Here is a 27,330-nt window from a genome sequence, read left to right on the forward strand (position 1 = left end):
AATGGGGCAGGACAGAGGAGTAGGGTACAGAAGGAGATCACACAGAATGGGGACATCAGGTCTGAGCTGGAGAATGGGGCAGGACAGAGGAGTAGGGTACAGAAGGAGATCACACAGAATGGGGACATCAGGACTGAGCTGGAGAATGGGGCAGGACAGAGGAGTAGGGTACAGAAGGAGATCACACAGAATGGGGGCATCAGGACTGAGCTGGAGAATGCGGCAGCAGCAGGACAGAGGAGTAGGGTACAGAAGGAGATCACACAGAATGGTGGCATCAGGACTGAGCTGGAGAATGGGGCAGGACAGAGGAGTAGGGTACAGAAGGAGATCACACAGAATGGGGACATCAGGTCTGAGCTGGAGAATGGGGCAGGACAGAGGAGTAGGGTACAGAAGGAGATCACACAGAATGGGGACATCAGGACTGAGCTGGAGAATGGGGCAGGACAGAGGAGTAGGGTACAGAAGGAGATCACACAGAATGGGGACATCAGGACTGAGCTGGGGAATGGGGCAGGACAGAGGAGTAGGGTACAGAAGGAGATCACACAGAATGGGGGCATCAGGACTGAGCTGGAGAATGGGACAAGACAGAGGAGTAGGGTACAGAAGGAGATCACACAGAATGGGGGCATCAGGACTGAGCTGGAGAATGGGGCAGGACAGAGGAGTAGGGTACAGAAGGAGATCACACAGAATGGGGACATCAGGACTGAGCTGGAGAATGGGGCAGCGGCAGGACAGAGGAGTAGGGTACAGAAGGAGATCACACAGAATGGGGACATCAGGACTGAGCTGGAGAATGGGGCAGCGGCAGGACAGAGGAGTAGGGTACAGAAGGAGATCACACAGAATGGGGACATCAGGACTGAGCTGGAGAATGGGGCAGCGGCAGGACAGAGGAGTAGGGTACAGAAGGAGATCACACAGAATGGGGACATCAGGACTGAGCTGGAGAATGGGGCAGCGGCAGGACAGAGGAGTAGGGTACAGAAGGAGATCACACAGAATGGGGACATCAGGACTGAGCTGGAGAATGGGGCAGCGGCAGGACAGAGGAGTAGGGTACAGAAGGAGATCACACAGAATGGTGGCATCAGGACTGAGCTGGAGAATGGGGCAGGACAGAGGAGTAGGGTACAGAAGGAGATCACACAGAATGGGGACATCAGGTCTGAGCTGGAGAATGGGGCAGGACAGAGGAGTAGGGTACAGAAGGAGATCACACAGAATGGGGACATCAGGACTGAGCTGGAGAATGGGGCAGGACAGAGGAGTAGGGTACAGAAGGAGATCACACAGAATGGGGGCATCAGGACTGAGCTGGAGAATGGGGCAGGACAGAGGAGTAGGGTACAGAAGGAGATCACACAGAATGGGGACATCAGGACTGAGCTGGAGAATGGGGCAGGACAGAGGAGTAGGGTACAGAAGGAGATCACACAGAATGGGGGCATCAGGACTGAGCTGGAGAATGGGACAAGACAGAGGAGTAGGGTACAGAAGGAGATCACACAGAATGGGGGCATCAGGACTGAGCTGGAGAATGGGGCAGGACAGAGGAGTAGGGTACAGAAGGAGATCACACAGAATGGGGACATCAGGACTGAGCTGGAGAATGGGGCAGCGGCAGGACAGAGGAGTAGGGTACAGAAGGAGATCACACAGAATGGGGACATCAGGACTGAGCTGGAGAATGGGGCAGCGGCAGGACAGAGGAGTAGGGTACAGAAGGAGATCACACAGAATGGGGACATCAGGACTGAGCTGGAGAATGGGGCAGCGGCAGGACAGAGGAGTAGGGTACAGAAGGAGATCACACAGAATGGGGACATCAGGATTGAGCTGGAGAATGGGGCAGCGGCAGGACAGAGGAGTAGGGTACAGAAGGAGATCACACAGAATGCTACTTGGACAATTGGTGAGCATACTCTTCAGTGAGGATTACCTGTGCTATAGTGAAGATCTGGCATGCGGTTTACTTTTAGTAATCTCTGAGGTGTCTGTTCCATGTAAATATATCTGTATGTGATCTCGAGCTTACACTACTTGGGGCTGAAGTCCTGGTGGCTGCAGAATACCAGTGAATGACTGCAGATCTGGGAAAGTGGCTGTTATAGGCTGAGGTACTTGGTAGGTGGGGACTGTAAGCTCTAGGACATGGAAGACACCATATAGGAACCCATACACGCTCCGTTGTGGGCGTACGTTTTGTACTTTAATAGTACACATTGCATCGCATGCCTTGTGCATGCAATGCGATGCAATGAAAAGCTAGTACAAAAAGTTTGTGCAGCACATACTTTTTGTACTGTACAATGAGATGCGCAGGAGCGCGCATCTCAAAGTACAAAACGGAGCCGCTGCATTGCAGCGTGTATGGGCTCCTTAACACAGGGAGATAACGGGCACTATGACAGGTGATACTGCACAGGAGGGAAATTAATCTGCCCTGTTGGTAACGCAGGAGCCAATAATCTTCCATCCCCCGAACATCCCCTCTTCTCCCACTATCTCCATCAGCATTGGTGAAACCGAGATCACCTCCACCGACCAAACGCGATGCCTCGGTGTCATCATTGACTCCTCCCTCTCTTTCACCCCCACATTCCTGCTCTCACAGTCTTGCCGCTTTCACCTCCGCAACATCTCGCGCATCAGACCATTCCTCTCCACTGACGCGACCAAAATTCTCATTCACTATCTTGTCATCTCCCGCCTTGACTACTGCAACATCCTTCTCTTCGGGCTACCTCTCACCCGCCTCGCACCTCTCCAATCCATTGTTAACGCTGCTGCTAGGCTCATCTTCCTCTCCCGCCGCTCTACCTCCGCCTCCCCCCTCTGTCTATCTCTTCATTGGCTCCCCATTCCTTTCCGAGTTCTCTTTAAACTCCTCACCTTCACCTACAAGGCTCTCTCTCCTCCTCAGCTGCTTCTTACCTCTCTTCACTGATCTCTATCCACACTCCCTCCCGTCCTCTTCGCTCCACCACTGACCTCCGACTGACCTCTCACCTAATAACCTCCTCCCACTCCCGTGTCCAAGACTTCTCTCGCGCTGCCCCCCCCTGCACTGGAACAACCTCCCGCCACCCATCAGGCTTTCTGATTCCCTTACCCACTTCTTTTGACTAGCCTATCCCTCCTCCTCCTAACCTCTTTTGAACCTCCTATCCTGCCTCCATTCCTACTTATCCTATTGTTTTTCGTTCGTCCACCCACCTCCTTTTAGTCTGTTAACTCATATGAGTAGGGCCCTCCTTCCTCACATACTCACCCTACCTCTTTACCTCACCTGTGCTCCTGTCCTGTTCTTCCCTTCCTCTACTTCATCCTCAGTCTCCTCAACAATTTCAAAACCTACTTCTGAACTGATGCTGATTTTAGTCCTATCAGCTATACCCCTATTTATGCTGCATTTTATCAACGCACCCTGTACGTTACCTTGTAAATTGTTTTTATGTTTGCTATGTACGGCGCTGCGGACACTTTGTGGCGCCTTATAAATAAATAAACTACTTCTACTAATGTCACCGGGTCTCCTCCCATTGACTAATGATGGAATCACTGCGGCAATGTGCCTTGTAGGAGCAGCACCAGGCTGCGGGGAGGCTGTGGGAACAGCTGAGAACATTGGTGTAAGAGGAGATGTTGGCTCCTGCGTTACCCACGTGGCAGATACATTTCCCTCATTAGTCTGAGCTGACAGAAGAGGGTATAGAATATGATAATACTGTATAGACAAGGAGAATATGTGACTGTGATTAGTACACAGAAGCCTACGCAGCTGCCATGTCTGAGGTTACAGACCTAGTAACCATCACACGTGAGCAGCTGCCCAGCCAAGATGAGACACGGCCCCCGGAGCCATTGCAAGGTCCTCAGCAACCACCTCACCATACACGGCACCATCACAGAAATGGGGAACATCGGCTCCCTTATTCTATGGTCACGCAGACTGGCCGCTGCAGTACCGATACTGGCCCGTGTTTCTCTACATACATGGTCACAGCTGATGGCAGGAACACGCCCTGATAATGGCAATGACGCTCCTGCCGCCACTTCCTGTTACCTCCCCCAAGCCGTCCCTTTCTGTCATTCACTCTCCGAGTTCTCACTGCGGCAGCATCACAGAGTTACCTTGGTACGTGGGCAGTGTACGCCGATAATCGCTTAGCTGTGACCATCGGTATTGCATACATATCGGAATCAGACCCTCTGTTCTGTACTTAGTGATTATTACTCACCTGTACTGATACCTGCAGGGATTTCCTCCTCCTTACACTGCTGGTCACCCATCACATCCATCTCTTCTTCTCCCTCTTTATTTTGTTCTTTAATATTGGTCAGTGCTTCACCCTAATTAAACCACAAAATAAAATACATTATTAATGTCTGAATATTACTGACGGGGGGCTGCTAAGAACATATATTACATGCATCTTCACATCTATGTTTATATGTGCTGGCAGTGTATTTGGGATAGGCAGCAGCACTGTGTATATCTCCTGGCCAGCTTGTCCAGCATCAGGAGCCCTGTACCCAGCAGAGGTATAAGCCACCTCAGGTGCTGATTACCTGGCTGTTCTTCCCAGCAGGCTGCAAAAGATGCTAAAATAGGAAATACAGTCCATTACATTCTGTTATAGGTTATAGCTTTTATGATTTAGTACAATCCATGAATGTATATGTGCTACAGGAGGGGTAGCAACAGGAAATGGGACAGGCTAGAACCAGATAGATGACTGAACTGGAACCGGTTAGGTGTGCTGCTGCTGGTTTGTTATTTAGCTGTTGCTAAGCAACCTGGTCTGATTTTTCTCATTAGCGGATTACCTGTCATTAGGGATTCTGACCAGCTGCTCCCTGCTGGTTATATTTCCTGTTTTGTTCCACAGCAGTGGCTTCTCACTGTGCAGTCTGATGGTTAGTGTTCCAGCCTGAGTTCCCAGCCGTGGGTCTGCTGTCCAGACTCCACGTGCTGCTGCCTTGCCTTAGTTTGCTGTTGGAATTGCTGTCTGCCGCTAGTCCCTGTTTCTGAGTCCTGTGTCCTCTGCCTGGCCCTGCAGAACCCAGGAGGTTGAGATAAGTGCACCCTCTTGCCATCATTGTGCCTTACTAGCATTCTGTGAGAGATTCTGTGTAGAGTTTTTTTGTCTCTCTTCCAGGTCAAGTGGCTTCTAAAACACTGTGCGCCTTTGTACTTGTTAATTATTTTGTGTAACATCTTTATGCATTGTTGCATTTACCAGCATTATACTTGTGAGTTACTTTTGTTTAACATCTTCATGCATAGTAGCATTCATTAACACTGCTCGTGTGTATGTTGTTATTTCCTATACTAGCATGCAGAGTGATTTTCCGTATTTTGTGCACAGAGCAGAGGGGTCATTACTTCTGTGCTTTTACCTTCTGACTAGGCCTGGGTTGTTAGGTCTACACCAACTAGGTTTGGTGGACAAGCACTGGGTCGACATGGGCGAGGTCAACACTGTTTTTTGACCCGAATGTCAAATCAGTCGACATTGACACAGTTTGAAGTACACTGCATAACCCCGCATTGCTCGCAATGCTTTGGGCACACTATTTTATTCTCCCACCACACCCTAGTGGATGGTAGTGCATGAAATACTGCCTGCCGGCACATGTCGGCTCAAAAAACAGTGAAAAACCCCATGTGGACCTTTTGACTGTCAACCTATTGCTTGTGTCGACCTACTTACCTGTCGACCTAGACCCATGTCAAACCAGTTGGTGTAGACCTAATGACCGTATCCCTTAGGCCTTTAGAGTCCGTTTGGGGGTCATTCCTCAAATTACCCATTGGGAACAATTGTGCCACTGTCTGTTTGCTTGTTTACTGGGTTTTAGTTAGTTTTTCCTCTTGTCCAGTTTAGAGGTATTAGGCACCTTGTTCCCTATAATACCTGGTGGCACCGGGCTGAGGCCGGACACAAACATGGCTATTATAGGTGAAGCCTTAAGGCCCACACACACACACACACTAGAAGATTTTCACTCCAAAAGACTTTGCCAAAATCTATAGGCCCATACACACTTGACGATTTTCAGCTGAAAATCGCCTAGTGTGTATGGGCCAGAGATCCCCGACTAGCGATGATGCGCGCTCCCGCATCATCGGTAGCGAGGTGGGAAGTCTGCTGGTTTTACCAGCACATCTAGCGATGATGGCTGGTTTTTTAGCCATCATCGCTAAATGTGTACGGCAGCCGGGCTGAAAGATCACAGACTTTCAGCCCAGCTGACCGCCCGCTCCCTCCCCCTGCTTATACTCACCCCTCCTCGCTCCCACGCTGTCCGGTCACAGGCTGCAGATATGCACGCAGAAAAGCCTCCTCTCCCCCTCCTCCCGGCTACAGTACACAGCAGCACATCGGAGCGCCCCGCCCCCCCAGCCGAACGCCCGGCCCACAGCCCACTGGCCGCATCCTCCCTGCTCCTCCGCTGACCACCAATGTTAAAGGCAGTGATATATACATTGCTGGCATATGCCAGCAATGTATATATTTCTGCCACCACTGGCCACCAATGATATTTATAATGCAGTAATATATACATTGCTGGCACAGGTCAGCAATGTATATATTACTGGCACCACTGGGCACCAATGTTATTAATAAGCCAGTAATATATACATTGCTGGCACAGGTCAGCAATGTATATATTACTGGCACCACTGGGCACCAATGTTATTAATAAGCCAGTAATATATACATTGCTGGCACAGACCAGCAATGTATATATTATTGGTGCCACAGGGCACCAATGTGATTAATAAGCCAGTAATATATACATTGCTGGCACAGACCAGCAATGTATATATTACTGGCACCACTGGGCACCAATGTTATTAATAAGCCAGTAATATATACATTGCTGGCACAGACCAGCAATGTATATATTATTGGTGCCACAGGGCACCAATGATTACGTATTAGCAAGTAATATATACATTGCTGGCACAGGCCAGCAATGTATATATTCAGGGACATCTTAATGCAAGGGCTTGATGGGCAGTTGCCCTAGGGCCCCATAATCCTAGGGGCCCAAGTTCCAGTAGCGGACTGTGTCGGGTGGCAGGGTGGCATGTGCCCCCCCAGCCAGTACACTTTCCGTCACCATCACCGGCCACCCTTACGCTGCCGTCACCATCACCCACTGCCCATCACCCTCACGCTGCTGTCACCCACTGCCCGTCACCCTCATCCACCACCCTCATGCTGCTGTCACCCACTATCCATTACTATCACTCACTGCTCGTCACCCTCACACCGATGTCGCCCTTATGCTGCCGTCACCCACTATCCATCGCTATCACCCACTATCCATCGCTATCACCCACTGCCCATCACCCTTACACTGCTGTCACCCACTATCTGTCACTATCACCCACTGCCCGTCACCCTCATCCACCACCCTTACACTGCTGTCACCCGCTATCCATCACTATCACCCACTGCCGATCACCCAATGGTGTGTGGCATATTGTGTAATGGGCATTCTAGTATGTGGTATAATGTGTAATGGACATGATGGTGTGAATAATTTTCTCCCTATGTGCACGGCTACAAATAAAATGTTTGCTGTGCACACGGGCGGGATTTTGCCAACAATCAGTTCTGAATCAGGCACCAAGAACAGGAATGCACTGATTAAAATGGACCCTGCTCCCACCCTTGGAATTCAAACCCAGCCCATTATGTAAATAGCCTTTTCTATGAAAGATTTTCAGCAAAGTCTTTCGCCTCCTGAAAAGCTCTCGCTCTTTGAGGAAAATAGTCTAGTGTGTACGCACTACTTTGGTGAAAGATATATCTATCAAAGATTTTGTCAAAGTCTTTTGAAATGAAAGTCTACTAGTGTGTATGGGCCTATAGATAGATATATCTTTCACCAAAGTAGTGCGTACACACTGAGCTATTTTCCCCAAAGAGCGAGAGGTTTTCAGGAGGCGAAAGACTTTGCTGAAAATCTTTCATAGAAAAGGCTATTTACATAATGGGCGGGGTTTATATATATTACTGTATTGCTGGCGCAGGCCAGTAATGTATACATTATAGCTGACACTGTCCACCTGCGCCAGATTTTAATATATATATATATATATTGGCAATATCATTGATTGTGTACCCCCGAACTCCAGAGGAGGTGACAGAGGCCGCCAGCTCCTTCAACTTGAAGCGAGGTGGATCTATAAACTACAAACAGAACAACCCCTCGGTTTAAATGAACAACTGTCCTACACATGCTTTTTGTAAAACAGTTGACACAATGTCGACCATGTAGCCTGCTGACCACACATCATGCACACAACCCGTGTAATTAGCACAGTCCTTACAATTACCCTAACTTGTCCATTCTGCTTCTTACTCTGAGTGCCAGGCTTGATTGGCACCCCACAGGACATTCAGTTTACCCCACTGCCTTGTTCCTAATTAATTGATGAGCGCTCTTCTGCGACATCATGCTCGTAATATGCGTCACTCTATATCGCTTGCCTACTTACATACTTTGTGATTAATGTAGGATTCCTTGCGTGAAATATGTATGCCCAGTGCCCACCATTGTTTATATATGTGTATGCCCACTGACCACCAATGTTTATGTGTATGCCCATTGCCACTAATGTTTGTATACACAGGGTATTCCGCAGAGACATAACAGAACCATATTGATTACTGGGCTGGAACTGGATAGTAATAAATAGGAACCAGACTGATGACGGAAACAGAAGGGGGATCGGTGACAAGACTAGAACCGGATGTTTGCTGCTAGGAACAAGTCACTGTGTATCTACATTGGAACTGAACGCTGGAGCAGAGCACGGATGTGAAGTAACCAGACTAGAACTGGATTGGACGGACTGGAACCGTGCGGATACAAAGTACCGGGGAGCTCAGCACTAAGCTGTTACTTCTGCAGAAGCGACATTGTACTGGCAAATTTGGTTGGTCAGGAAGTTCCCTTTATAGTACTGTGTGTTCACCCTTTGGAAGATGCTAACAGCTGATCTGGGTGCAGGGCCCTGAGTGGCTGAGGAAAGTCAGGTGACCGATTTCAACATGGCTGCACCCATAATGGTGTTTAGGAGGGAACTCTAGCATTCAATATAATAAGTATTACAAGATCACCAAATTTATTATGTTGTACAGTTGGACAAGTATAAAATGTTTAGTATATATCTGCTTATTTCATCTTTTTTTGCGCCTGATAAGTGTTCCTTAACTCTGGGCACTGACAGCGCTGTGCAGGTACAGCATGAACAAACTTCACTGCCAGCTGGGAGTGTGACATCACCAGCTCCGTCTTTTTTATTTTTTACTTCAAAACGTATGCAAAATGGGTTCCACTAAGTACAGATAAAAAGAAACCTCCCCGGTCAGGTCCCTGTGTCAGTAATAGAGATAAGAGTGATGTCACTGTGACGCTCCCAGACCCCCTCACCTACCAGTCAGGTCCCTGTGTCTGTAATAGAGATAAGAGTGATGTCACCGTGACGCTCCCAAACCCCCTCACCTCCCCGGTCAGGTCCCTGTGTCAGTGATAGAGATAAGAGTGATGTCACTTACTTACACCCCGCTGGCCGCCTCTCCCGGAGCTCCGAGTCCGGACACTTCTCTGCGGCGGCGCCGCCCGCTACTTCCCTCTTCCGGAGACTCCGAGAAAATGGCCGCAGCGCGGCAGCGAATACACCGAAAGTGATCATGTTCCACTAGTGCAGGCATGTCCAAACTATGGCCCTCCAGCTGTTGTGAAACTACACATCCCAGCATGCCTTGCCATAGTTTTAGCATTTCCTAGAAGCAAAACTGTGGCAAGGCATGATGGGACTTGTAGTTTCAGAACAGCTGGAGGGCCATAGTTTGGACATGCCTGCACTAGTGACTGTGACGCGTCCAATGGAACCGCCGCCTGCAGCGCCCTCTGCCGCTGGGGAGCTCTCTGTGCCGTTGCCGGGCAGCAGCCGGGGAGGTGACAGTGCTCAGCCGTGCACGGAGCCGCCGTCACTGGGGAGACCCCGGACCCGCTGCTGCCGCCCCCGGACACACTGGCTGCTGCTGCCTGTATATAGCCCGGATTAGGGGGCAGATATTACGCCCGCTGGCTCCCTAGTAGTGTTGGGAGGTCGGGGGGGGGGGGGCGCTGGGAATATCAGTGACCATCAGTTTATCGATTAATTAGAAAAAACATCACCTCCATCATTTCCTGAGCAGGATGATCAGTTCTGTAACAGGGCGCAGATGGCCTTAGTTACCGGATCTGGAGCAGACAAACTCAGCCAGATGTCTCGGGGTACAAAGCACCTTAGATACCCATTGTGGGTGCCGGGGCAGGGTGCAGACCACCATATAAGGCTTTTCTGGATGTGTGAATGGGGCGTAGACCACCTTAGCCATTTCTAGTGGCAGACACCACCATAGACAGATGTGCCGAATGTTGACCACCTTAGATAGCCATTCTAGGTGTAGACCACCTGAGCAAGACCTCCTTATTTATTTAAATGCCACATGGTGTGAAGACTAACCTAGTTAGCTGTTCTGTGTGTTGGAACAGGATGCAGACCGCCATAGCTGTTTCAGATGCTAGAATGATGAGCAAACCACCTTCACCAGGTGTTCCGGATACCAGAATAGGGAGTAGACCACCTTACCAACCATTCAAGGTACCAGAATAGAGTGCAGACCACCTTAGCCAACCATTCAAGGTACCAGAGTAGGGAGCAGACCACCTTAGCGCAGAGTAGGGCGCAGACCACCTTAGCCAACCATTCAAGGTACCAGAGTAGGGAGCAGACCACCTTAGCGCAGAGTAGGGCGCAGACCACCTTAGCCAACCATTCAAGGTACCAGAGTAGGGCGCAGACCACCTTAGCCAACCATTCAAGGTACCAGAATAGGGAGCAGACCACCTTAGCCAACCATTCAAGGTACCAGAGTAGGGCGCAGAGCACCTTAGCACAGAGTAGGGCGCAGACCACCTTAGCCAACCATTCAAAGTACCAGAATAGGGCGCAGACCACCTTAGCCAACCATTAAAATAAATATAAATGTATAAAATATAACTATATAAGAAATGCGCTATTTGCTGGCATGAATAATAGACGTGCGTCTCACACATTTGAATAATATAAGAGACGCCGCACGTAACCTGGGAGACAAAACAGCACCCATTCACACAAGAAAATAATGACGCTCTCTGTTGCTATGGAGAAACGGAGCGTCACATATACTTTCAAAATTGCTAGGTGACCGGTCAGATGATGCGGACATGAAGCCGTCAGCCCCTAGGAGAGAGTTACGCTATTGTCTCATCATACAGAGCTGAAGGAACTTCCACAGCCCTGATTTGCCATTGATACCGGACCGACCTAAAGGAAGACGTATCACAATAATGCAGGTGCCGCCGAAACCCGAAGCACCTAACCTGGTAGCTTGTAGATTCGTACAAATAAAGGAGACCCAACACGTCCTCCTCACTGGTGATTAAGCCTTCGTACCGGTGAAACGCGTGGCCAGAGTCTGGGGGACTACACCAGATGGAAACCAGAGTCACATATGATCTGATTACGGCTCATTAGAAAGCTAAATACACATTTACTAAGTCCATTACACCCGGTTTTCTATATACATCCGTCATCGAGGAGCAAGTATTTAAATGGACACAGTGCATATTTATTTAGAGAAATATGAGGATGTTATTTAATGTTATCTATAAATTGAGAAATATAAGAGCATTTAATCAGTAGTACCTAAACTGATGTCCGCACTTTGGGATATAGGAAAGAGTTGGGGGGGAATCTGTATAAGATATACATCACCATGGAGTGCTAGAGTACATCTGAATAAGATAGAACTGAATAGCTTACCATCTATTAAGACATATTGTTTATTGGAATTATACTTTGGCTATCTACTACCTATCTTACCCCATTAGGGGATTTATTATATAAACTTTACCTTGGCTATCTACTTTACTCCACTAGGGGACTCTCATTGTTGGCCAGTCCTAGTTTGACCCCCTGCGCTGGGTTATTCTAAACTGGTTAGAAACCTGGCACTGGACCTCAACAGCAGATCCCCATATCTTCCTTCTACTGCCACTGATAAGCCTCTATTTAATTGTGCCCTCATCCAGTCCGTTCACTGTCCTTGAGACACATGGCAGGAAAACAGGAACAATTTGAGGCATAAGGGAGCAGTCCTTCTTTCATAATCTCCCATTGATACTCCTCATCTTCTCCCTCTGTGTAATAATATGTAAATCTGCGTTGTCGGCAGTGTGTGTGTGTATCTCCTATATATTTGGCTACATCTGTCACTCAAAGTGGGTGTCTGTGTCTATAACGCTCTGTTCCTGGACTTTCCTCTTAATGTGTGATTGCCTTCATCTGTGCTGAACACCTTTCTGAGAAATTAACCTGTTTAAAACAGGTGATGGCAATCATACATTAAGGAGAAGTCTAGAAACAGAGCATTGTGTCCCTCCTGGAGAGGGTCATGTTGGGAGGTATGTGACAGAGAACCAGCCCAGTGAGCCCACAGACAGTGCCAGACACCCACTGCCTTCCCATGTTGCCCAGCACTGCTACTCCACAGCCACCAGGTGAGCGCCCCCCTCCCGCGATTTGCGGCAAACCCCCCCCCCCCCCGCGCGCCCCTCCCGCGATTTGCGGCAAAAATACCCGCTCCCCCGCGACCCCCCCTACCGTGATTCGCAGCAAAAACACCCCCGCGACCCCCCCTCCCGCGATTCGCTGCAAAAAGAACCCCCCCACGACCCCTCCCGCAATTCGCGGCATAACCACCACCCCGCGACCCCCCCCTCCCGCGAATCGCGGCAAACCCTCCCCCGTGACACCCCCCCCCCCCCGATTCGCGGAAAAAACACCCCCCCGCGCCCTCCCTCCCGCGATTTGCGGCAAAAAGGACCCCCCCGCGACCCCCCCTTGCACGATTGGTGGCACCCCCCCTGCGACCCCGCGATTCGCGGCACACCCCCCCCCCCCGCAATTCGCAGCAGCCCCAGGATTAAATGGCACATGCAAAACACTGACATGGCTATGGTCGACAATGAAAAAGGTTGACATGAGTTTTTGAAGATTTATTTTTAATTTTTTTAATTTTTTCATATTCATTGTCATGTGTCGACATGGACACCAATGAAGTGGCACACTTATGTCAACATTTACATGTGTTGACCTTTCTGTGTTGATTTTTTCTTGTGGCGATTCGCGTCACACCCCCCGCAACCCCCCCTCCCGCGATTCGCGGCACCCCCCGTGACCCCCCACCTCCCGCAATTCGCGGCACCCCCCGTGACCCCTCACCTCCCACAATTCGCGGCAACCCCCCACCGGAACCCCTGTGAACCCCGCCCTCCCGCGATTCGCGGCACCCACCCCCGCGACCCCCCCTCCCGCAATTCGCGGCACCCCCCCGTGATTCGCGGCAGCTCCAGAATTAAATTGCACATGGAAAACACTGACATGGCTATGGTCGACAATGAAAAAGGTTGACATGAGTTTTTGAAGTTTTTTTGTCATTTTTTGAATATTTTCATATTCATTCTCATGTGTCGACATGGACACCAATGAAGTGCCACACTTATGTCAACATTTACATGTGTTGACCTTTCTGTGTTGATTTTTTTCTTGTGGCGATTCGCGTCACACCCCCCGCAACCCCCCCGCAACCCCCACTCCCGCGATTCACGGCACATCCCCCGCGACCCCCCCTACCATGATTCGCCGCAACCCCCGCCCCCGTAACCCCCCTCCCGCGATTTGCGGCAACCCACCCCGCGACCCCCCTCCCGTGATTCTCTGCAATCCCTCCTCTCCCGCGATTCGCAGCATCCACCCCCCCACAACCCCCCCTCCTGCAATTCGCGGCACCCCCCGCGACCCCCCCCTCCTGCAATTCGCGGCACCCTCCGCGACCCCCCCTCCCGCGATTCGCGGACACCTAAGTTGCAATACAGGGCATCTTTCATACAATTCTAACCATATTTCTCATATACAAACGTTCACAAATTAAGGGGGCGCAGCCCCTTACGACGGTGTGAAGAGCGCCCGTAGGGCGCGATGAATCACCTAGTATATATATATATATATATATATTTATATATATATATATATATATATATATGGTACTCTTTACCTAGAACGGCGCCCACGATTAGAATCGCGGGCGTCGGGGGTAAAATCGCGGTCATCGCGGGCATCGCGGGTACATCAAAATCGGGTGCCCGCGATTTTCCCATAGGGAACAATGTTAAAAAGGCAGTTTGACCGCGATTTTTATGTCAAATGCCTCAATGCCCGCGATTTCCACATAGGAATCAATGTTAAATGGGCTACAGAGCCCAAATAGGCACAATTAACCCTTAAATGTCCCCCCAAATTTTTTAACGCCACCCCACGATCCACGCCAACCCGAAGCGTGGCGAGCGCAGCGAGCCCGCGAGGGGCGGCAGTACGCGTCCTCCGACCTTTTCATGCCCTACTATCCACGTCGGCGTGGAGTTGAGAATAGAATAGTGTGGCGAGCGCAGCGAGCCACCGAGGCCCGAAGCGTGGCGAGCGGACGCGGATACCTTCACAGTTATACGCGTCCCGTCGCGGGCTTCACAGGTGTCCGTGGCGACGCGGACACCTGTGAAGTCCGCGAGGGGACGCGTTTACCTGTGAAGGTATCCGCGTCCCCTCGCGGGGCTCGCTGCGCTCGCCACGCTTCGGGCCTCGGTGCGCTCGCCACACTATTCTATTCTCAACTCCACGCCGACGTGGATAGTAGGGCATGAAAAGGTCGGAGGACGCGTACCGCCGTCCCTCGCGGGCTCGCTGCGCTCGCCCCGCTTCGGGTTGGCGTGGATCGTGGGGTGGTGTTCAAAAATTTGGGGGGACATTTAAGGGTTAATTGTGCCAATTTGGGCTCTGTAGCCCATTTAACATTGATTCCTATGTGGAAATCGGGTCCATTGAGCCATTTAACATGAAAATCGTGTCCATCGGGCCTTTTAACATTGATTCCTATGGCAAATCGTGGGCATCGCATTGCGGTCATCGTGTGCACATTTATGGCCGGCCGCGACGCGACCGACGCGATTTCCATGTTTAACATGGTTTTCAATGGGAAATCGCGGGCATCGCGTCGGTCGCGTCGCGGCCAGACATAAATATGCCCGCGATGGGCGCCGTGATAGGTAAAGAGTACCATATATATATATATCACTACACAGTAAATACACTTACTACTACATGTTGAAATTTAAAAGAACCATTTTTTGGTTATTTTGACCTTCACAGTTAGATAGGATATATAGAAACACATGCATTAGAGTTTTCTCATCAGTTCTATGCGGTATATGGTATAAATGGACTCACATAGAAATCCCACACACTGGTTTACACAGAAACCAAATTACTAAGGGAGAATATCCATAAATTGAGAGGTCTGCTATGGTCTTTTGATGCTTATCTCCATTGAATTATTACCATTGTTGGAGAAATGTACTAAATGATGTAAATGTATTATACTATGTACTTCGTTGTTTGTAATTTCATTTACTTTCTTTTTCTTTGTATGGAAAAAAAAAATACAAACTTAAAAATACACACACACATACAGACATGGCTGTGTGTGTTTGTGTAATTTTAAATATTTGAAGGTGGTGAATAAAACCTAGATCTGAAAATACACTATTATTATGAAAGTCTCTGTCCACAGTTTCTTTAAAAGTTAAGTATGTTATCTAAATGCCGCGTCCCGCTTATCAGATAAATTATGTCTTCGGGTACCCCTTTAAAAGCCCGCTGGTTTGTTGCTGCAGGTTTTCAGAGGAGAGAGACTGGTGCAGCTTAGGGGTGTTGGCGTCTCAACTGATAGCCCCAGATGGTGAAGTTGTTGCACATGTGTACACTCCATGCACCGACCGCCGCTGATATCTGGCGGCTTCAGGGACTTCAAATAGCAGAGTGCGATGTTCCGGTCAACAGCATTGCCGTGGACACTGCCTAGCTTATTCAGACCGAGATCCCTCCTGCCTCGCTCGTCACTTGCAGCCTCCTACTTACCCTTTCCTTGCAGTCCATCTGGCTCCCATTCAGCTGCGAGAAGAGTGCTACCGGCTGTCACCGTATGGGTGCAGGTTGGATCGTTCCCATCTTCGTCTGTCGCCAACGCGTTTCAGCTTGTAAGCCTTCAAGGAAGTTTGTGCTTTGGAAAAGTCTGTGTGTTTAAAACCTTCTCCGTTCTCTGGATGGTTCTGGTAATCATTTCGTATTGGTCGGTCAGAGTGTCTGTCATCAATGCCTTCTGATTGGCTCCAGTGGTGTACTTTTCATTGTTTTTTCATTTATTTTGTCTGCGTATCTCTAGAATATCAGATCTGTTTGGTTTTAGGCATTGCTGTCATTATTGTACATTTTATCCTCCATTTTATCCTTTTGTGTTAGCAGTGCGATTAGTTTTTATATATGTTTTTTCCAAAGTATCCCTCTTTTTTGTTCAATTGGACATGACATTCCCCTTGAATGTGCCCCTGTCAGCACCTAACAGTCTACCCTATTTACACTAGGACCTAACAGTCTTCCTTAGTCGCAGTCCCGTTAGTACCTAAAGGTCGGAATCTTTGTCAATGCTTCTGCCGGTGTCTGGAAAAATCTCTTGTGTACCTAAGATGCTTCTTTGATATATTGTTTCCTCTGTGTATATGACTAGATCATTTGTTATCAATGTAACCTTTCTCTCGGAGAGTATATGTGTTAAGTATTTAGAGTCCTAATGTTTGTTGTAATTAGCTGCTGTGAAAAGTGATATTTTAATGGGTGTGTGAGCTATTGATGTTCTGTAGTCTGATTAATTATTTATTAATTATTTACTTCCAATGATTGATTTAGCCTGTGGTTCGATGAATTTATTTTAAATTAACTATCCCTTTATTAAGAAGTGTATTTGATAATATTATTGTACATTCAAACTATACTCCTATTAATGCTTATGCTGTGTACTGGTTTCTGATGGAGGAATGGACTTTTGTTTAGATTTGTTCTTTGTGCTCTATTTTTTTGCCAATGATTGATTTAACCTCATTGTGTAGGTTGAGCCCTCTTGGTGCAAATGTTTTATGTTTTTACATTCATTTTAATTCTGCTTTGTTGATTTTATGTGTACAGTCTTCCACCCTCCAGTTTGGATGTATCAATTCTATGCCCACAAATTTCAATGATTGTGGGTCACTATCATGGTGAAGTTTGAAGTGTTTTCAGATATTGTGTTCCTTGTACCCTCTTTTTATGTTCCTTAAGTGCTCCTATATATGCTCTTTTAGTTGTCTGGTAGTTCTGCCAACGCATTATTTGTTGCACCCACATTTCAGGAGATGAATGACACCTTTGCTGTCGCATGTTATTTCTTGCTTTATTTTAAATGTTTCGTCATTGACAAAGGATTTAAAATCTGTGGTGGGTCTGGTGCTTCTGTTTTTGGTTGTTACAACCGGCAAAGTTTCCACAATAGAAGAAACCTTTTGTTAGGGGGGTACTGAGCTATTGTTGTTTGTATGGCAGGTTTTGGGGGATATGTTTTTTTTATTAACTTTTGTTTTAAATCAGGTGCCTTTTTGAATATAAGTTTTGGTATTTGTGGGAGATGGTCTGCCAGAACTTTATCTTCTAATAGTATTGGCCAGTGTTTGATTAGAATTGTCCTCAATTGTCCTGGTTGTTTGGAGTATTGTGTGATGAAAGGTACCTCATTAAGGATTGGATCTTTATCTGCTCCTTTATCTCTGTATTTCAATAGGTCTTCTCTATTGGTCTGTTGAATTTGTTGAAAGGTTTCACTGATTTTGTTTTCTTCATATTGTTTTTCTTTGAATTGTCTGGCCAGTTCATTCCCTTGTTTTATGTAGTATAAAATGTTGGAGCAGTTTCATCTTAGTCTCATAAACTGGCTTTTGGGGACTGAATTCATCCAGTTTGGGTGATGCCAACTGGTTGACAGTATGTAGCTGTTTACATCTACTGTTTTTTTTTATTATGTTTTTGTTTGAATCCAAGATTTGTCTGTGTAAATGTTTAGGTCGAGGAAATTTACTTGGTTGTGAAAATTAGATTGTTCTTGTTATTGTTTGTGTGAAATGAATTATTTTAATGACTGCTCATCCCCTCTCCAGATGAAGATCACATCATCTATGTACCTTGTCCGTAGCACGAGATTCGCCCCTAGTCACCTCCCCACATATGTGGTGGTCCTCCCACCAACTCATGAAGAGGTTGGCGTAACTGGGGGCGAATCTCGTGCACATTGCTGTCCCAGTGGTCTGCATGAAAAACAGATTCTCAAACCAGACATAATTGTGTTCAAGAATGAAATCTATGCTGGTGATAATGAATTGTATCTGTTCTGTTGCTAAATCTTTATCCTATGTGAGATGGTATTTAATACTTTCTAGCCCTTGCTCATGTTCTATCACTGAATATAATGATGTAACATCGGATGTGGCCAGCCAGAGGTCTTGGTCCCATTGGGTATTTTGAAGTTTGTCTAGTATATGTGTGGTGTCTCTTAGAAATGATCTCTGTTTTTGAACATATGGCTGCAAAAAGGTATCCAAGTATCGTGAGAGGTTTGATGATTTATTGGCCTACCAGGCTTTACAGCATTTTTGTGGATTTTCGGGAGATAGTAAAACACTGGTATAACTGGATGGTTGGTCTGTATGAATTGTAATACTTTTTGTTTCAGGATCCCCATTGTATGTCCTTCATGTAAGTGTTTGTCTAACTCTTGTTTGAATTTAATGGTTGGGTCTTGTTTTAGTCGGGAGTATGTTTTTGTATCCCCCAGAATTCTCTGTGATTCTTCTAGGTCAGTGGTTCTCAACCTCATCCTCAAGGACGTTTTCCATGTCACCCAGCAGGTGCACTTATTATTCACTGACAGATTTTAAAAGATCCACAGGTGGAGCTAATTATTTCATCTGTGATTCTGGGCCTTATTCTAGTTCACTCTTAGAGGCAAATTCCTTCTCAGATGGACAAAACCATGTGCACTGCAGGGGGGCAGATGTAACAGGTGCAGATAGAATTAGATTTGGGTGAGTTATTTTGTTTCTGTACAGGGAAAATACTGACTGCTTTATTTTTACACTGCAATATAGATCTCACTTTGAAGAAAAACCCCACCCAAATCTAACTCTCTCTGCACATGTTATATCTGCCCCCCTGCAGTGCACATGGTTTTGTCCATTTGAGAAGGAATTTGCCTCTAAAAGTGAACTAGAATAAGGCCCACTGTGTGGAGACCTGGAAAACATGCACTGTTGGGGGGTCCTGAGAACCGGCATTGAGAACCACTGCTCTAGGTAATCGGCTTTATTAAGAATTATAATCCCTCCCCCTTTGTCAACTGGTTTTATTATTATTATTGAGTGATTGTTTTGTAGATCCTGTAATGCTGATATTTCTTTTCTAGTTATTATTCATTCATACACCCTCCCGCCCTCTACGGTCAGCTGACGACTGTCGTCTCTCCTCCACCCTGATCACTGCTTCCCATGCTAGAGTACAGGACTTTGCCCGTGCTGCACCCCTTCAGTGGAACGCACTCCCTCGCTCCATTAGACTCTCCCCGACCTTGCAAAGCTTCAAACGGGCACTGAAAACTCACCTATTCATCAAAGCGTACCCTTCCACTGCATAAACCAGCTGGTTCTCCGACCCCTTGCCTGTTTACATCCTGCTATCTAACCACCACCCCCTCGCTTGCACCTCTTGTAATCTGTCTGTCTCCCCTTCCTACTAGATTGTAAGCTCCTCCGAGTAGGGCCCTCTTCCCTCCTGTTGTCAAAGCCCACTTCTCTTCACATTTCACTCACAGCTCTCCTTTACTCCAACACTCAGTGACCATCTTCATACTCATCTCCATCCAAGGGCGTAACTACCATAGGTGCAAGGGGTGCAACTGCTATGGGGCCCAGAGCTGAAGGGGGCCCATTTTTGCTGTGTAAGTAATGTTTTACATATATTTATCACCATCAGTTGCTAAATAGGGGGCCCTTACAAACTTTTGCTATGGGGCCCACGAATGTCTAGTTACGCCTCTGTCTCCATCATTGGCCTCAAGCCTCTAGTTGTATGTTGATTGGGTCCTCACTACTTACATTTAAGCTGTAATGTGTATTGAACTGTGGTGCTCTTTATTTGTACTGTATTTTTGTTATTTATTCAATGTTATGCCAAGTTTTGTCACCCTGTATTGTTCCTTTGTACGGCGCTGCGAAACACTTGTGGCGCCTTATAAATAAAATTATAATAATAATAATAAGTTAGGTTTCTGTCATGATTGTGTATGTCTAGTTTTTCTAGATCTTTTTCTACCATCTTTGTGAAACTGTCTCCCTGTGCGCCTTTCATGTAGCTGGGGTAGAAGGTCGATGCTGGTTTTTGGTGTGTATGTTTGTATTGGTCCCCATTATCGGTGTTTCTTATTGGTGCTGGCGTTGTATTTGCAAAAAACTTCTTGTTATGTGAGTTTTCCTATAAAATTATGTAAATCAAGGTACGTCTGGAACTTGTCTCATTGATTGGTAGGAGTGAACTTTAGCCCTTTACATAGTAATTTTGTATGTTCTTTTGTCATGATATGGTTGCTTAAAATGAATATTCCTTTTCCTATTTCCCCCTCCTGTGTCTTACTCTCTTTCTTGCCACCTCCTCCTCTGCACCCTCTTCTAGTCCTCTTATTGTGTTTGTTACATTTCTCCATCTCGTTGCTTTCTTTATTTATGGAGGTGCTGTGTGTTTCACCCCTAAAAAAAGAGGTGCTATGTCGACACATGTCTGGGTGCTTGTTGTCTCACTTGGGGCCTTATTCTAGTTCACTCTTTCTGACAAAATCCTTCTTAGATGGACAAAACCATGTGCACGGCAGGAGGGCAGATGTAAAATGTGCAAAGAGAATTAGATTTGGGTGAGTTATTTTGTTTGTGAGAAGGGTAAATACTGGCTGCTTTTATTTTACACTGCAATATAGATCTCACTTTGAAGTAAAACCCCACCCAAATCTAATTATCTCTGCACAAGTAACATCTGCCCCACCTGCAGTGCACATGGTTTTGTCCATCTAAGAAGGATTTTGTCAGAAAGAGTGAACTAGAATAACCCCCTTGGTGAGGTCTGATGTTGTTTAGATGTTCTTTGGTCAGTGTTTGATTCTAGTTCTGATCCTTTCTCAGATGTACCCTGATGTATTGCGAATTCTGTTTTTAATATTGAGAATCTGATGGTATGTCCCTCTGTTCTGCTTGATTCCCATCCTTGTTCTAGTGAAATCCTAGCTAGATGGTCGTAATGTGCGTTTTCTTCTAACGGTGTTTCTACTTCATGTATTGAAAACGATTGTTCAGATATCGATGTATTCGTTGTCTCATCAGCTAGAATATTGTTTTCTGCTGGGGTCTCTGTTTCTTGTCTTGCTTTGGTATGTAGTGATGTCATATACTGCTGGTATGTAGTGATGTCGTATACTGCTGGTATATAGTGATGTCATATACAGCTGGTATGCAGTGATGTCATATACTGCTGGTATGTAGTGATGTCGTATACTGCTGGTATGTAGTGATGTCATATACTGCTGGTATGTTAGGTTGGGTCTTTTGTATACTGAACTGCTCGTCAATGTTTTTTTCTCTAAAGTCTTAATTGGTTTCTTCTTGTCTCTGGGTGGTATATTGAATCTGTCCCCAAGGAATTTTTTATTTTTGAAGTTCAATTAGTTGTAATTCTTCTCTAATCAGTCTGTCAGAGGTCAGGTCTGAAAGGGTGATAAATTCTACTATTTTAGGCGTGGCAAAATATCACTGCCGGTGACACCTTACTGACTACCTCAGCGCATGTGCTAAATCAAATCAGTTACTGCCACCAGCCAGAGTACCGTGTGTATGCCAATGCCCAGGGCAAGCACTGACTCTTACATGCACACAAATTTATTAATACATAAAGAAAATGGTAACATGCTCTCGGTCTTGGGTTGGAAAACGCAGAAAACCAGAACTAAGATTTAGATTTTTAATCCAGGTCCAAACTTCAAATCTCATTGTCACAGAAATAAGAAAGGTTACAAGAATATCATAGTTTCTTTCACTGGCTTCCCTTCCCTTTCAGAATCCAATTTAAGCTTCCAACACTTACTCACCCATTCACATCTCTGACCTCATCGCCCTTTACACTCCTGCCCGCCCTCTTCGCTCTGATAATGCACGCCACCTCTACTGCCTAAGGATTACTTCCTCCCACTCCTACCTCCAAGACTTATCACATGCTGCCCCCTACCTCTGGAATTCTTTACCTCTCATACAGGCTCTAAAGACCCACATCACTTTTTAAAACAACCTGACGGGTCTGCAACCATACACACTGTCGGGGAGGATTCGCACAGGCACTGAAGTATAACATAAGTAAATAATCAAATTTTACCAACATCAAAACCACATTACCGGTAATCCCATGTGGTATCAGGTTGGCGGCGCTCCCAAGGTAGGTTCAGTGCAATAACTGAAAACAACAGTCAGTCGTAGAAAACCAAAGAAGAACAACAGGGGTTTTGGGACACACTTTATAAAGATATAGATAAAATGATCGGTGAATTAATTAAAAAAACTTTTATTCAGAAGATAGTTTAAAATAGCGACAAACATGAAAGACATAATCAATACACATAAATGCAGAAATCCTTATAATGATAGGAAAGGTCTTTGTGATCTCATACAATGGTTACACTACGGATTATCTCCTATAAATGGCCACCACCGGTAATAAGATGTAAGTCACTACAATAGGTGGCTAAGATATAATATGATCAGTGACATCGGCAAGGAAATGTCAGTTATAACGCATGACACTGAATGAGAACATTCCGTACTCAGCAATAGATACAATATTTAGTATCCATAGGTTCCAGTGAATACATTTATAATATTGCTCTGCACCAGTTAGCGTCCTAAAGGCTGACAGATGAGAGATGCAGAGAAACAGAACAGATCTGGCTGTATAGAATACTCCACTGGGAATAGTTCCTGCGCTTCTGCTGTCTGAGAGATTACAGCACCAGGTATTCCCTGGTAGTCTCCTAATCAGGAACTAACCAGGCCAATCACGGCTTAGCCTCTAAGGTGGGAGGAGACTAGGGGACACAGTGAGGTATGGCAGTAATATGATCACCGCAGATGCGAGAGCATTTGGTCATCAGCAAGTTGGAGTGAAAATGAAAAGAGAACGCTTCTGCTTTTCTGTGCATTGGTGCAGATGGGCCCCTGATACAGAATCGGCATTGCAGGAACACTCACCACCACAGAATGAGACAGCCTTAAGAAAATAGGGAATATATACATATATATCAAAAGTAATGCTGCCCATACACTTATGCTATCGGATTCGATGCAACATCGAAGTGCGATGTCCATCAAACCCGATTGCATCTTGCGGTGTAAAAAGTGCCCCTTTTCAGCACCTGATGTCCATGCCATCTTGAGATGGCACATCAGGTGCTGGCAGAGGACCGCATTGTAGTGTAGTGCTAGCGGGCGTCAGCAGTGGTGGCAAAATTGTTTAAAACACTGGGCAGCCCTCTGATTGGCTAAGCTGTCTCAGCCTATCAGAGGGCTGCCCAGTGTTTTAAATAATTCTGCCACCACCGCTGACTCCCGCTAGCGCTACAATACAATGTTGCCCTCTCCCACACCTCCAGCGCTCCCTTCGGCCCCCTCTCCCCAAGCCACTGAAAGCGTTCTCTCCGCTGCCCCCCCCCCACCCGTGGATTGCATTTGAGCGATTGCATGTGGTTAAAAACTACATGGGATCGCTCCTGCAATTCAACAGAAATGATGTGCAGCACATACGATCTATCGGTGCAGCGTTCAAAGGCGTGCCCGCGCATCCTGTTTAATGGTCCCATTAAAATGCATACAAACATTTCATCTATCAGCCAGATGTGGTCAAAAGCAAATGATTACATGTAATAACTCACAAGTGTATGGGCAGCATTAGTTCTCACCCTCACAATTGCCTTCTGCTGTCCACCGTCTTATTTAACACATTGAATGGCGAATGAGAGACAAAGTAGAAAATGCTCTGAATCTACAACTAATCCCGGATAAAGAAGCCAATATTCAAACACTGAGATGTCAGCCTCCTGCTTCCCCGGGACAGCTCATATCTGACTATCAAAGGGACACCTGAGCCGAACGCTGAGGAGGACCCCGCAGCGCGATCGTGACACTGTGACAGGCAGGAAGTAGATTCTGATTGGTTGCCCATAGCAACACCACATGTGAAGCAGAATACACATCTTAGTAAATGTCCCCCTTAGACTACTCGTGTATGCACTGACACGAAAAATCCTATAGAGACCGATATTAATAATAAGGTTATATAATGAATATTTAAGATCAAACAGCGCCTGACAATTTGGTATAAGTGAATACATCATATTTATGCCAACATTTCTCCTTTTTACTGTCAGAGTAATGTAACCAGCCTGTATCATTTCCCTTATCTTCCGGGTATTACATTACACCTGTGTGTGGATTTTCTGGTGTCTAACCAGATGATGTTTATATATAAAACATTTCCCGCACTCAGAACATGCATACGGCTTCTCCCCTGTGTGAGTTCTCTGATGAGCACAAAGCGTTTGTTTTTGTGTAAAACATTTCCCACATTCAGAGCATAAAAACTTCTCCCCTGTGTGAATTCTCTGATGTTTAACAAGATCTCCTTTCAGGGCAAAACATTTCTCACACTCAGCACATGGAAACTGCTTCTCCCCTGTGTGGCTTAGCTGATGTCTATTAAGTTTTGATTTATATATAAAACATTTTCCACATTCAGAACAAGGAAACGGCTTCTCCCCTGTGTGAGTTCTCTGATGTGCAACAAGAGCTGATTTATGTGGAAAACATTTCCCACACTCAGAACATGCATACGGCTTCTCCCCTGTGTGAGTTCTCTGATGTAGGACAAGATGTGCTCTCTGTGTATAACATTTCCCACACTCAGAACATGCATACGGCTTCTCCCCTGTGTGAATTCTCTGATGCCTCCCAAGATCTTTTGGTACTTGTGAGTTATCTGGACGCCCGATTTTTTGATTGTATGCCTTAAGTTAAGGCATACAATCAGATGCGATGCGATGCGATATCGCATCGCATCGCATCGCATCGCATGCGACCATCGGATGCGATGACCCGATTTTTCCATAGGAATCAATGTTAAAATGATTCCTATGGAAAAAGGGGTCCTTTTCATACCCCTACTATCCAAGTGGGCATGGAGTTGGATATAAACCTGTGGCGAGCGTAGCGAGCCACCGAGCCCGAAGCGTGGCGAGCGAAGCGAGCCCCGCGAGGGGACGGTATTCCGTGTCCCCTCGCGGGGCTCGCTACGCTCGCCACGCTTCGGGCTCGGTGGCTCGCTACGCTCGCCACAGGTTTATATCCAACTCCATGCCCACTTGGATAGTAGGGGTATGAAAAGGACCCCTTTTTCCCATTGAATTCCATGTTAAAATGGACTCAGTCCATTTTAACATTGATTCCTATGGAAAAATCGGGTCATCGCATCGCATCGCATCGCATCGCATCCGATGGTCGCATGCGATGCGATGCGATGTGCCCGATCCGACCCGATTTTGAAATCGGGCGTCCGGATAACTCACATGTACCGATCTTTTTTTTGTGCAAAATATTTCCCACACTCAGAACATGGAAATGGCTTCTCACCTGTGTGAGTTCTCTGATGTTTAACAAGATCATCTTTCAAAGCAAAACATTTCCCGCACTCGGAACATGAAAATGGCTTCTCACCTGTGTGAGTTCTATGATGTAGGACAAGAGCTGATTTAAGTGTAAAACATTTCTCGCACTCAGAACATGGAAACATCATCTCTCCTGTGTGGGTTCTATGATGCACATTAAGATGCGCTTTCATTTTATAACATTTCCCACACACAGAACACATAAATGGCTTCTCCCCTGTGTGAACTCTCTGATGTGTTATAAGATAAGACTTTACTTTAAAACATTTCCCACACTCAGAGCATGGAAACGGCCTCTCCCCTGTGTGAGTTCTCTGATGTTCAACTAACTTTGACTTACATGGAAAACACTTATCACATTCACAACAGGCAAATACTTTGCGAGATGTACTAGGTGTACCAAATGTGGCATCAGTGGAACATTCCTCATTATCGGTGTCATCAGTGGAACATTCCTCATTATCGGTGGCATCAGTGGAACATTCCTCATTATCGGTGCCATCAGTGGAACATTCCTCATTATCGGCGTCATCAGTAGAACATTCCTCATTATCGGTGGCATCAGTGGAACATTCCTCATTATCGGTGTCATCAGTGGAACATTCCTCATTATCGGTGTCATCAGTGGGACATTCCTTACTATCACTGTCATCAGTGGAACATTCCTCACTATCGGAGGGATCAGCTGATGTATCTGCACTGTGATGGACTGAATGTATAGTTAGAGGAATGCGGTTTTCTCCTGGAGAACTTCCTGTGATGTCATCTTCTATTTTCAAATCTGAAAAACAAAATGGGGTTTATCCATCAGGGTAATTCCTTCTTGGGAATAACAGACGCATGGAAAGAGAGATCTTGTGTTACACTGTGGAGCATTTCCACAGATGAGTCCTTAATTACTGCAGAAGCACCGTATAGCCCTCTGCGTGCCAGGCCCCGTGCCCCACAGCAGCACAGAGTGTCTCTCATCCCAAATGTGCATCTTATTTGGAGAAGTAAAACAGACAGAGGTGGAAGAACGACATTGCTAGTGTACACTGATCTCTGGTGTGTGCGACATTTGTACATCAGTGTGTGACTGAGGCTGAACACATACACAAAGCACCACAATGCAGTGCCAGCAGCGTATATCACACGTTCTGTTGTGCGTCATCTGTGACTGTACGTGTGCGACACCAAGTCACAGCCCAGAGTCTGTAGTGCAATCAGAGGCTTTTCTCTGCACCTGCGATGTGACTAAGATGCCTATTGTAAGGAAACATACGGTGCACTACTCCTCTCGTGGTGTCACCGGGCATCTTGTACCACGTGGTGTATAGATACCCGGGGCATTAGGACCCAACTATGATGTGACTAAGATGCTAAATGTAAGGAAACATATGGGGCACTACTCCTCTCGTGGTGTCACCGGGCATCTCGTACCACGTGGTGTATGGATGCCCGGGGCATGAGGACCCAACTATGATGTGACTAAGATGCTAACTGT

General features: G+C 46.6%; 2 protein-coding genes across 2 annotated transcripts in view; one reads left to right on the forward strand and one right to left on the reverse strand.

Annotated features, from left to right (window-relative positions):
• The window catches only part of LOC146007433 (uncharacterized), a 302,630-nt gene that overhangs the window by 54,800 nt on the left and 220,500 nt on the right, over positions 1 to 27,330 (forward strand). The window lies entirely within an intron of this gene.
• Positions 1 to 27,330, reverse strand: part of LOC146007434 (uncharacterized) — a 51,929-nt gene that overhangs the window by 14,499 nt on the left and 10,100 nt on the right. Inside the window, exons 3-5 of the mRNA XM_083145784.1 lie at positions 25,745 to 26,625; positions 24,603 to 25,187; positions 18,229 to 18,351 (exon numbers count right to left, since the gene is read on the reverse strand). Coding sequence (XP_083001910.1) covers positions 18,229 to 18,351; positions 24,603 to 25,187; positions 25,745 to 26,625 — 1,589 coding nt within the window. The remainder of the gene's footprint in view (positions 1 to 18,228; positions 18,352 to 24,602; positions 25,188 to 25,744; positions 26,626 to 27,330) is intronic.

The sequence above is a fragment of the Crinia signifera genome, chromosome 6 (genome assembly GCF_055691185.1).
Source record: "Crinia signifera chromosome 6, ASM5569118v1, whole genome shotgun sequence".
In the NCBI taxonomy this organism is placed as follows: domain Eukaryota; kingdom Metazoa; phylum Chordata; class Amphibia; order Anura; family Myobatrachidae; genus Crinia; species Crinia signifera.